Raw genomic sequence first — 13,997 nt, 5'->3', positions numbered from 1 at the left:
AATGTTCACAACGTCGAATGGTTGACCCACTCAAACAAGACCGATGATGAGGGGAGGTTCTGTCATGATTTCTCCATTGCCTATGACCTCACTCAGATTGTTCAGGAACCTACCCGTGTGCCCGATAATGATGGCCAGTATGCGAGCCTAATAGACCTTTTTCTCACAACTTGCCCTGAACTATGTTCAGTTTCTGTTCTGTCGCCTCTTGGATCTTCCGACCACTCTGTTGTATCAACTAAGATAAAAATGAAATGTAATAAGTCCCCAGACGTACCTCTTCATCGTACAGTATATCGATACACTAAGGCTGACTGGGATAGCTTCCGTACATTTATATCTGATCTACCTCTGCATTCCATGTTTAAAAAGGATGTGTCCTCTATAGTATTAGACCTAACTGAATAGTTAATTGTAGGTATTGACCATTTCATACCCTCTAAAAAGTTTCAGCAAAAACCTAACAGCCAGCCATGGTTCTCTCCAGAATGTGCTGCTGCCATTGCGCACAGAAATCACTTTTTCCACTGCTTCAAACGTAATAGATGTATGGAAACTAAAGCCGTTTTCAGGACTGCCAGCAACCATTGTAAGAAAGTAATAAGGAACGCAAGAGAGTTGTATGCTCAATCTGTTAAGTCCAAAGTAGCTGAACAGCGGCTTGGTTCCCACCAGTTTTGGCAAATAGCAAACAGAATCCTGAACAGAAGCGTGTGCTCCATCCCAACTATTATCAATGGACCTGAGGTAATCTCGTCAGCATCAGACAAAGCCAAACTCTTTGTCAAGAAGTTTGCAGCTAATTCTACCCTTTGCGACCAAGACCGCCAACCCCCAATATTTCCTCCTGTATCAGAAAACACGCTATGTGATATACGTATATCTGTACGTGATGTTGCGAAGCTAATCAAAAACCTTGATTCGAGTAAAGCAACTGGCCCTGATGGTATTCCAATTATAGTACTCAAAAAACTTCAACCTGAACTAGCGCCCATACTTACAAAACTGTTTAAACGTTGTCTTAAGGAGAATAGTTTCCCATCTCCCTGGAAAATCTCATCAATATGCTCTGTATTTAAGAATTCAGGTGATCGCTCATCCCCCTCTCAGTACAGGCCAATAAGTCTCCTGTGCGTCATGAGTAAGTTGCTAGAATCTGTGTTAAATACAGAAGTAATCAAACATCTCAACAAAAATAACCTTCTTATTGACACTCAATATGGTTTCCGTTCTGCTAGATCTACAGCAGATGTCCTTACAGTTATATCGCATAGGATTAGCAAATCTCTCGAAGGTGGCAATCTTTCTAGGGCAATTGCTCTTGACATATCTAAAGCCTTTGATAGGGTATGGCATAAAGGTTTACTTCATAAGATCGCTAGCTATGGTATAGCTGGAAAAGTCTTCTCAATTATTAAATCATTTCTTTCTGATAGGTTCATAAGAGTAGTAGTTGAGGGGCAAAAATCAGAAGCTCACAGTATTAATGCCGGTGTCCCTCAGGGATCCATCCTGGGCCCAACTCTTTTCCTGATCTACATTAATGATCTTCCAAATCATATCCTTACATCATTTGTAGACATTTATGCTGACGACACTACCATTTATGGTACCACATCTAAGACAGTAAACGACCAAGTTCTCTCCAATTCTCTCTCCTCTGATCTTGAGCACGTAGTACAATGGGGAAAGGAGTGGCTGGTTACTTTTAATGCATCTAAAACCAAGCTTCTCTCTTTACATCATCAACATTCTAATCCACATTCGCCATCAATTGAAGTGAATGGCTCTCGTCTTCAGGAGGCCTCAAGTTTTGACAAGCTTCTGGGCTTGACCATTACTCCTGATCTTAAATGGAACATGTATATCAAATCTGTTGCCAAGGTCGCTGGAAAAATGGTGGGATCTTTCTATCGATCCAGTAGATCTCACTGCTGATGCTATTCTCTATCTATATAAGAGCCAGGTACGTCCAAGGATGGAATACTGTTGCCACACCTGGGCAGGAGCTACTAGAAAGGACTTGTCCTGCCTTGATAGAGTTCAAAATAGACTTCGTAGCCTCGTAGGAGATGTCCTTTTCTCCTCCTTGCAACCTCTATCTCACAGAAGAGATGTTGCGAGTTTGTCTCTGATGTATCGTTATTTTCATGGAAAGTGTTCAACTGAGCTTCAATCTATGGTCCCCCCTCGCCAAACTTTCACAAGAAACACTCGTCTAGCTGTAAACACTATCAATAATTTCCCCCACTCTTTATCTGTGCCTAAACCTAAACGTAGATTCCATGATCAAAGCTTCTTTCTTAGAACTGCACGCCTGTGGAATTGTCTTCCGTTTTCCTGCTTTCCAGCTGACTACAATATGGTTGTGTTCAAGTCTAAAGTAAATAAGTTCTTGATGAGCCGTTCCATATAAGTTATTAAATTTACCAAATTTTCATTACTAATGATTACTATATTGACCAATTTCTACTGTACACTCTTTAACCCTTATCCTTGAGTGGCCTCTGGGCCTTGATAATGTGGTGATGCCTTTGTAAAAAAAAAAAAAAAAATGGCACCCTTTTCAAGCAGAACAGCTTCGTTTCAGTTTTACAGTATTAAACAGTGTAGTATTGCACTATTGTAATGTAAAGAACACACAGAAAGGGTTGTAATCAACTGAATTCCTTCTAGTACACCGACAAAAAAAGCTTAAACAGATATAAAAATAAAAAGGTTATGTAAATGTTTTTAAAGACATGTAATCACGTGAGCAGGATTTTGCCTTTGACACGATAACAAGTAACGTTCTTATTTTTTATTATTTATCTATTTTTTATCTACTTCGAAAATAAATAAAAGCTAACATGAATTAAGATTAAAGTTAAGGTGTTATTGTGGACCCTCACCCTGTTTTAAAAAACCTTGTTAAACTTTGTGACATATTTACATTCTATGGAGGTCAAGCGCGAACGAACACACAATAATTTTATTATACCATATTTCTTCAAACTGAAACATAATTATCAAAGTATACTATGCAAATAGATATGAAAAGTCTTTGTTAAAGTTTCCATGGAGTACAGGCGCGAACGCAGACCCCACAATTTTATTATACCATCCCTATTTAAGTTGAAACATACTTATCAAAGTATTCTTATGTACATCTATATCAAAAACCCTTGTAAACTTTTTTTTTTTTTTTTTTTCCCCCCATTTTTTATTTCCATACTTTGGGGGCCAGGCGCAAACGCAGACTCCACAAATTTTTGCCAGATTAAACATACCCATTCCTGATCCTCGATACATCTATCATTATATGTAATCAGTTTTTTAAAATAGTCAACCATATAGGAGCCTATTTGTGACCACACACACACACACACACACAGACAGACGTGCAGCTTTATATTATAGATATATATATAGAAGATAATGATAATAAGCGACGTAATAATTTAAAATTTAGGATGATAAGCTCTCCTATTGGCAGTCAGTGAAGGAGAAATCTTTCTAGACTAAGGCAGTAAGAAAGTATTGCGCCCCCCCCCCCTCCGCCCCTCTATTCTACATAATTTTTTTTATTTCTCCACCCTTTTTCTTAAAATATCATTTTCCTTATATCGATCTGTTGATGAAAATATCCTGCTTTTTTTTTTTTTTTTTTTATTAAAATACTTACTCCAAAAATAATATAACTGTCAAAATGTACAATAGGTATCCTTTATTTGTTTACTAAAGTTTTAAAATAGTTTTCTTTAAAAAAAATTTGCATAAAAGAATAAAAACAAAATTTTGCTGGCAAAAAAGCCAAACAACTCGATCAATGTTTGTTTACAGAATGCAGTATACGAAGGTCAAGTATTTGTTTGTTTGTTTTTTTGTTTTGTTTTGTTTTTTAATTTATACAAACCTATCTAATGAACCAATAAGGGGTAATTATTGTAAATTTTAAGAGTTATATATTTTTTTAATACCTTTTTTAATTTTTAAATTGGAAAAAATGGGTTGTTTTCATCGATATAGAGAAAATGATGTTTAAAAAAAAATTATTATTAATGTAGGATACATGTGTGTGGGAGGGGAGTAATATTTTCTTATTGCCTCAGTTTAGAAAGATTTTTTCTTCACTGATCACCAACAAAAGAGATCAGCATCCTAAATTTACAATTACTATGTTGATTATTATTATATTTTTTTTTTTTTTTTTTAAGATTTATCTAGAGTGCCTCGTTCTGGGGAGCTTGAGTCACGAGTAAATAATATAATTAATTCTTTTTTATTATTGTTTGTATTTTTAATAAAAATATCAATCAAAATTTTGGTTTAAATAGTTTTCTTTAAAAAAATTGTAATTATATGAATGCACTCTCCATAAAACATCAATCTTGATCGCAAATAAATGATATATCTCATTATTATTATTTATTTTTTTAATAAAAACATTAATCCAAAGAGTAATTAAAGTTGTGTGAATATATAAAAAACACACTCTGGGTCAGAAAAATCCACTTAAACATGCAAAGGTGAAGGTTAAACTGGTGTCAACTGAAATCTGTTCTTTTCTGTCTTTGTGATGTAGTTGGCTGGGGTCCTTCGTCCAGCTTTATCAATTTATTCTAATTTAATTTAAAGAAAATTATCTTTCAGTTTCATAGACTTTAATATTAACTTTTCTCCTTTCATAATTAAACTTTCCTCTGTTTGTGTGTGTATTTTTTGTTTGTTTATTCACCATCCGGTCAACTTCAAGAAGAGTTTTTCTCTCCATTTGCAGGTGATGGAGCAGCTGCTGCTGCTTCCAACAGATTATTGGAATAGTTTTCTCCAATCAGAAAACTTTTTAGATGAAAATATGCCCCTGACACCAGAAGATAAGCAAGGTTGGCCATATTTCTTTTTCCTGTTAATCCGATGATACGAAGATAGTTAACTTGAGTGTTAAATATAATCTTTATTGAAAAAAGGTTTTTCTTGTTTTTCATCTCTTTGCAATTATTCAAAAGATGTTGAAGCTTTACATTAGAATTTCTTTATTCAAAACAAATCGCATTTAGGCCCCCTGATTTATTATGTTTTCAGTGGCATCCGTGCTTCCGTGCATCGATTAGTCCGGATGATTGCCAGATGATCGTCCATTAGTTTTTCCTGAAATTTTGACACAAATTGTATAGATGTGCATAGTAAAATAATTTTTTTTTGCAAAAATTCCCATTGCTTCCTCAGGGTCTCAAAAGAGGTCAAAAATTTCCCAAAATGACATGTTTTGCCCCATAACTTTTGATCCATTGTTTAAACTTGGCCAAAATGTGGAGCCCATTGTTAATATAAATCCAGTATGGGTGACCCTGGCAAAATTCTGGTTCTTGTCCCCAGGGATTTATAGTGCTCAAAACGCCCCTTTTTGTCGCTCTTTTTTCATATTTCTCAACAAAAACTTGATTTGTCTGACTATATAGTGGTTTTTCATGGTGGTCAACTCAAATATACATGTGTTAAGACCTAAAACTGCACCTTTTTCTATTTACACTGGGATTCGGTATATCCAGGGGCTCAAAAAAGGTAAAAAATGACACTTTTTGCCCCATAGCGTTTGATTCATCCATTACATTTTCCTGAAACTTGGCCAAAATGTGGAGGCCATTGTTCTTAATATTAAGTATAGGTGACCCTGGCAAAATTCTGGTTCGCATCCCTCTAAGACTTTTAGGGCTAAAAAAACATGCTTTTTTGGAGCTCTTTTTTCGTATTACTCAAAAACTTGATATGTATGTCTATATAGTGATTTTCCATGGTGCTGAATTCAAATATACATGTCTTAAGGCATGAAGCTGCACCATTTGTTCATTTTCACTGAGATTCAGCATTCCCAGGAGCTCAAAAGGGATCACAAATGTCCTAAAATTGCAAAAAATGACACTTTTTACCACATAACTTTTACCCATCCATTAGATTTTTGTGAAACTTGGCAAAAATGTGGAGGCAACATTGACCTTTTACACTTCTCACATGCATCATTTCTCCACTATTTTTGTAGCATCATCTCACATGCAGCACCAGAGGGGCTTGTTTCTTTCTGATGTTTCATTTTTTTTTTTTCTTGTCTGAAACAGAAATTCAAATCTTTTAGCAAAAAATAAAATGGTAATTAATTAATGAATATATTTTGAGATGAGTGAAAATTTGATCTGATTTTTGGATTATCAAAGATAGTTTTGCTAATATTATTAATATATTCAATTTCCTTTTTTCTTTTCTTTTTTTAGTTTTACACAGTATGTTGGGTCCCGTTGGCATCACTCCTACGAGCAGTTCATCCAGCAAGTTAAATGATGTAAAACCTACCCCAAAGTAAGTGTCTTTCGCAGGTATTATATAATGTTATATTAATGTTTACTTTAATAATAATGCTAGTCGTATCAGGCACTTAATGAAGTTTGTTTTCACTTTGCAGTTATTTTTTTTTGTTACTAAACAATTATTACAGCCACTAACGTTTTTTGATTTGTTTCAGATCTCCATTAAATAAAATTTTCATCTTTGAAAATAAATTCCTGACTTATTGATAGGAAGTATGACAAGCAAATGTAACTGATTATTTCTGAATGTATGGTTTGCTTAGTGTAAATAAGAAGCAACCAAAATGACTGTTTTGCTTAATAAGTGTTTTTTTTTATATTTTTTTAGATTTCTGCTTCGACACAAGAACATCAACAAAGGAACAAAGACCTTTTTTGATTCACCTACTCTGGAATAACCATCTTAAAAAGAAAATATTTTTAGAATTGTACAGATTTCTTTGGTTACAATCAAGAGTGCCTTGAGCAAATAATTTCATTCAATGAAGATTTGCAATATTTTTTTCAACATCTATGTATTTAAAACTAACAGATTACAAAGTGCAAATCACTCCATTTTTACTTGATGTGTAAATCAAAATAAATTGCCCTCCCCTCTTTCTAACCAGTGAAAATAATTTTCTATGCATCTTCTCACCTGTTTTTAGTTTTTCCACTATTCTTTTAATGCCTTATTTTGTTATCTTTGCTTCTTTCAGCCTATTGTGAATTTCAATTTTTTTATAAATTGCAGTAAGATCTGGATTGAATAAGAAACTTTATGCCCTTTTGTGCCCAATCCATAATATCATATTGTCCTTTTAATCTTATTTTTTACATTTTATAATATTCATTTTGGGGGTGGGGTCCAATGATATTCTCAGATGCTGTAAATTGACATAGAAATAAATTTTAGTAAATTTATCGTCTTCCACACTAAAAGCCATGATTAAAATGCCTCTTCAGATTTCCTATTCTTGTTTTAATTAGATTCTCCTTTTACAGCTCATTTTTCAAAAGTCTTTTCGAAAGCTTATTATAGTTGTCTTGATTTAAAAATGTATTTTTATTTTTCTACATTTAATTTCAATTTTAATTTCAAACAAATCGAATCGGACTTTATTTGCTCCCATTTAGGACTTCAACACGATTGGCACACATATTTTCAAAAATCAATGCAAAATTAAGTTTACATTTAATTTAACATGGGAAGCCAAATACATTTAAAAACAACTGACCTTGAAGTGTATGAGATCCTGTTTGAAACTTTCATTTTTAATAAAAGTTCTAAATTGTTTTATATAGCAAATCTGTATGTGTTGTTTTCAGAATGAGTTAATCTCCAGACATTTGACTCTTTAACTTTCAGCTCTTATCGGCTGCTTTGAGTTTTGATTTGATCAGATTACTCAGTCCACAACATATGGTAGATGCTTTGATTTTTGATAATAAATTAAAAAACTGAAAGATATTTTAATTCTGTTATTTTTTTCACTTGGTAATGCTTGCTAAACAATCATTACTTTTCAACTTTCTTGCCTAAAAAACAAACTATAAGCACAAATCATTGCTTTTTATTTTTTTAATAACATCAACAAATTTCCTCATCAGTTATTATAAAAAAAAAAAAAAACTGAACTGGATTAAGGTAATTTTAAAGAAATAACATTGAAGAAATTACAACTATATGAGAATTTTTGTACTAATCTTAGATATAATAAATGATTGTGTTATACACTAAATGGACTTATGCCATTTATCTGTAACACTTTTTACTTGAATTTTGTTTCACTTATCTCTAACTCGCCCTTTTGTCTTTTCTCTTAATTAATGTTAGCAGGGAACCCGGCATTACCTTGTCATGAAATATGTTAAATATGATGTTTTAATTTATGCATTATGTATTATGTATTAATTATTGAGTCAATTCTCTATTGATATTATATTGTATCTAAGTAGTGATTTCAAAATAAAAAATATACTTGTGAGCCATCAACTAGAATCCAAACCAAAACAACTCGAATGGTAACAAGTCTCATCAGACGAATAAGAAGTAGTTTAAAATGAAACAACTTTAACATATAAGCATATATTTGCGCATACGTAGAAATGCACTTTAAGTCAACTTTACATTTGACTGACAAGTTCCAGTTTCTTCCAATTTTGACCCCCTTAACTAATTTTAGTAACTAAAAACCAATAAAAGACGGTCCACAAAAAATGCAATCATTTGAGATGTCTCGTGGCGCTCTGCAACTTTGTGTCTTGAAGATACACTTTGAAGAAATGGAGACAGACAGACAGACCTGGTGGGTTTTATAAATTAAATTTGTAAAAACAATATTTACATTTTTTTGAAAGAAAATTTATGGAAGTAAAATGTGCATCATTGGTTTGATGCCTGTTTTCATGTGTTGGGCAGCTTTTAAAATTTTACTTCCAAATTAAACTTTCACTGGCCAGGTTTTTAATTATTCTTCTTTCTCAAATCCATTTTATCACTTCCACCCATGTTTTTCTTGGCCTTTACCTGTGAATCAACCTTGCTATCTAAACTGTTCAGCAATATCTCATCCATTCTTTCATCATCATCATCATCATCATAAAAGTGGTCTACACATCTTTACTTCACATTGTGTACACATGCTTGATAGTCTCTACCCATGATCAACAGTGGTAGTGCTCTGCTGTTAAGTAATCACACAAGTTCCCATTCTAATTGTTTCAATCATATTAGTCCCAGCTCCTCCCTGTGCTCTATTAGTGATAACGAACTCAGCAAACTCTAAAAAAGCCTCAACAGCCAAGCCATCTGAATATATTTTCTCCACATTAGACTTTTCATCTATCTCCAATTTCTTCCATAACTTGTGCATAAAAATATATCTCAGTCTACTTGCAATTTCATTGTACTTGTGAATTCAATGTGTACAATTACCACATAAAATTTCATTGTAATTATAAATTCAATGTTTACAAGTGCCACATTAAATTTCATTGTAATTGTGAATTCAATGTGTACATGTATCACATAAAATTTCATTGTAATTGTGAATTCAATGTTTACAATTACCACATAAAATTTCATTGTAATTGTGAATTCAGAGTTTACAATTACCACATAACATTTCATTGTAATTGTGAATTCAATATTCATAATTACCACATAACATTTCATTGTAATTGTGAATTTAGTGTTTACGATTACCACATAAAATTTCATTGTACTTGTGAATTCAATGTGTACAATTACCACATAAAATTTCATTGTAATTATAAATTCAATGTTTACAAGTACCACATAAAATTTCATTGTAATTCTGAATTCAATGTGTACATGTATCACATAAAATTTCATTGTAATTGTGAATTCAATGTTTACAATTACAACATAAAATTTCATTGTAATTGTGAATTCAGAGTTTACAATTACCACATAACATTTCATTGTAATTGTGAATTCAATATTCATAATTACCACATAACATTTCATTGTAATTGTGAATTTAATGTTTACGATTACCACATGAAATTTCATTGTACTTGTGAATTCAATGTTTACAATTACCGCATAAAATTTCATTGTAATTGTGAATTCAATGTTTACAATTACCGCATAAACTTTCATTGTAATTGTGAATTCAATGTGTACAAGTGCAACATAAAATTACATTGTAATTGTGAATTCAATGTTTACAATTACCACATAAAATTTCATTGTAATTGTGAATTCAATGTGTATAAGTGCAACATAAAATTTCATTGTAATTGTGAATTCAATCTTTACAAGTGCAACATAAAATTTCATTGTAATTGTGAATTCAATCTTTACAATTACCACATAAAATTTCATTGTAATTGTGAATTCAATCTTTACAATTACCAGATAAAGTTTCATTGTAATTGTGACTTCAATGTGTACAAGTGCAACATAAAATTTCATTGTAATTGTGAATTCAATCTTTACAATTACCACATAAAATTTAATTGTAATTGTGAATTCAATCTTTACAATTACCACATAAAATTTCATTGTAATTGTGAATTCAATGTGTATAAGTGCAACATAAAATTTCATTGTAATTGTGAATTCAATCTTTACAATAACCACATAAAATTTCATTGTACTTGTGAATTCAATGTGTACAATTACCACATAAAATTTCATTGTAATTATAAATTCAATGTTTACAAGTACCACATAAAATTTCATTGTAATTCTGAATTCAATGTGTACATGTATCACATAAAATTTCATTGTAATTGTGAATTCAATGTTTACAATTACCACATAAAATTTCATTGTAATTGTGAATTCAGAGTTTACAATTACCACATAAAATTTCATTGTAATTGTGAATTCAATATTCATAATTACCACATAACATTTCATTGTAATTGTGAATTTAATGTTTACGATTACCACATGAAATTTCATTGTACTTGTGAATTCAATGTTTACAATTACCGCATAAAATTTCATTGTAATTGTGAATTCAATGTTTACAATTACCGCATAAACTTTCATTGTAATTGTGAATTCAATGTGTACAAGTGCAACATAAAATTTCATTGTAATTGTGAATTCAATCTTTACAATTACCACATAAAATTTCATTGTAATTGTGAATTCAATCTTTACAATTACCAGATAAAGTTTCATTGTAATTGTGACTTCAATGTGTACAAGTGCAACATAAAATTTCATTGTAATTGTGAATTCAATCTTTACAATTACCACATAAAATTTAATTGTAATTGTGAATTCAATCTTTACAATTACCACATAAAATTTCATTGTAATTGTGAATTCAATGTGTATAAGTGCAACATAAAATTTCATTGTAATTGTGAATTCAATCTTTACAATAACCACATAAAATTTCATTGTAATTGTGAATTCAATCTTTACAATTACCTCATAAAATTTCATTGTAATTGTGAATTCAATCTTTACAATAACCACATAAAATTTCATTGTAATTGTGAATTCAATCTTTACAATTACCACATAAAATTTCATTGTAATTGTGAATTCAATCTTTACAATTACCACATAAAATTTCATTGTAATTGTGTATTCAATGTGTATCAGTGCAACATAAAATTTCATTGTAATTGTGAATTCAATGTGTACAAGTGCCACATAAAATTTCATTGTAATTGTGAATTCAATCTTTACAATTACCACATAAAATTTCATTGTAATTGTGAATTCAATCTTTACAATTACCACATAAAATTTCATTGTAATTGTGAATTCAATGTGTACAAGTGCAACATAAAATGTCATTGTAATTGTGAATTCAATCTTTACAATTACCACATAAAATTTCATTGTAATTGTGAATTCAATCTTTACAATTACCACATAAAATTTCATTGTAATTGTGAATTCAATGTGTATAAGTGCAACATAAAATTTCATTGTAATTGTGAATTCAATCTTTACAATTACCACATAAAATTTCATTGTAATTGTGAATTCAATGTGTACAAGTGCAACATAAAATTTCATTGTAATTGTGAATTCAATCTTTACAATTACCACATAAAATTTCATTGTAATTGTGAATTCAATCTTTACAATTACCTCATAAAATTTCATTGTAATTGTGAATTCAATGTGTATAAGTGCAACATAAAATTTCATTGTAATTGTGAATTTAATGTGTATAAGTGCAACATAAAATTTCATTGTAATTGTGAATTCAATCTTTACAATAACCACATAAAATTTCATTGTAATTGTGAATTCAATCTTTACAATTATATCATAAAATTTCATTGTCATTGTGAATTCAATCTTTACAATTACCACATAAAATTTCATTGTAATTGTGAATTCAATCTTTACAATAACCACATAAAATTTCATTGTAATTGTGAATTCAATCTTTACAATTACCACATTAAATTTCATTGTAATTGTGAATTCAATCTTTACAATTACCACATAAAATTTCATTGTAATTGTGGATTCAATGTGTATCAGTGCAACATAAAATTTCATTGTAATTGTGAATTCAATGTGTACAAGTGCCACATAAAATTTCATTGTAATTGTGAATTCAATCTTTACAATTACCACATAAAATTTCATTGTAATTTTGAATTCAATCTTTACAATTACCACATAAAATTTCATTGTAATTGTGAATTCAATGTGTACAAGTGCAACATAAAATGTCATTGTAATTGTGAATTCAATCTTTACAATTACCACATAAAATTTCATTGTAATTGTGAATTTAATCTTTACAATTACCACATAAAATTTCATTGTAATTGTGAATTCAATGTGTATAAGTGCAACATAAAATTTCATTGTAATTGCGAATTCAATCTTTACAATTACCACATAAAATTTCATTGTAATTGTGAATTCAATGTGTACAAGTGCAACATAAAATTTCATTGTAATTGTGAATTCAATCTTTACAATTACCACATAAAATTTCATTGTAATTGTGAATTCAATCTTTACAATTACCTCATAAAATTTCATTGTAATTGTGAATTCAATGTGTATAAGTGCAACATAAAATTTCATTGTAATTGTGAATTCAATGTGTATAAGTGCAACATAAAATTTCATTGTAATTGTGAATTCAATCTTTACAATAACCACATAAAATTTCATTGTAATTGTGAATTCAATCTTTACAATTACCTCATAAAATTTCATTGTAATTGTAATTCAATCTTTACAATTACCACATAAAATTTCATTGTAATTGTGAATTCAATCTTTACAATTACCTCATAAAATTTCATTGTAATTGTGAATTCAATGTGTATAAGTGCAACATAAAATTTCATTGTAATTGTGAATTCAATCTTTACAATTACCAGATAAAGTTTCATTGTAATTGTGACTTCAATGTGTACAAGTGCAACATAAAATTTCATTGTAATTGTGAATTCAATCTTTACAATTACCACATAAAATTTCATTGTAATTGTGAATTCAATGTGTACAAGTGCAACATAAAATTTCATTGTAATTGTGAATTCAATGTGTATAAGTGCAACATAAAATTTCATTGTAATTGTGAATTCAATGTGTACAAGTGCAACATAAAATTTCATTGTAATTGTGAATTCAATGTGTATAAGTGCAACATAAAATTTCATTGTAATTGTGAATTCAATGTGTATAAGTGCAACATAAAATTTCATTGTAATTGTGAATTCAATCTTTACAATTACCAGATAAAGTTTCATTGTAATTGTGACTTCAATGTGTACAAGTGCAACATAAAATTTCATTGTAATTGTGAATTCAATCTTTACAATTACCACATAAAATTTCATTGTAATTGTGAATTCAATCTTTACAATTACCACATAAAATTTCATTGTAATTGTGAATTCAATGTGTACAAGTGCAACATAAAATGTCATTGTAATTGTGAATTCAATCTTTACAATTACCACATAAAATTTCATTGTAATTGTGAATTCAATCTTTACAATTACCACATAAAATTTCATTGTAATTGTGAATTCAATGTGTATAAGTGCAACATAAAATTTCATTGTAATTGTGAATTCAATCTTTACAATTACCACATAAAATTTCATTGTAATTGTGAATTCAATGTGTACAAGTGCAACATAAAATTTCATTGTAATTGTGAATTCAATCTTTACAATTACCACATAAAATTTCAT

General features: G+C 30.1%; 1 protein-coding gene across 1 annotated transcript in view; it reads left to right on the top strand.

Moving 5' to 3' along the window:
* Positions 1-8,101, top strand: part of LOC145247359 (rac GTPase-activating protein 1-like) — a gene marked incomplete at its 5' end in the record, with an annotated part of 132,700 nt that extends 124,599 nt beyond the window's left edge. Inside the window, 3 exon segments of the mRNA XM_080109040.1 lie at positions 4,760-4,865; positions 6,249-6,333; positions 6,670-8,101. Of these exon segments, the coding sequence (XP_079965166.1) occupies positions 4,760-4,865; positions 6,249-6,333; positions 6,670-6,739 (261 nt within the window).
* Between the last annotated feature and the right edge of the window lie 5,896 nt (positions 8,102-13,997).

Source organism: Euprymna scolopes, chromosome 25 (genome assembly GCF_053919585.1).
Source record: "Euprymna scolopes isolate OS-2025 chromosome 25, ASM5391958v1, whole genome shotgun sequence".
Taxonomy (NCBI): domain Eukaryota; kingdom Metazoa; phylum Mollusca; class Cephalopoda; order Sepiida; family Sepiolidae; genus Euprymna; species Euprymna scolopes.
This window is presented reverse-complemented; position numbering and strand designations above follow the sequence as displayed.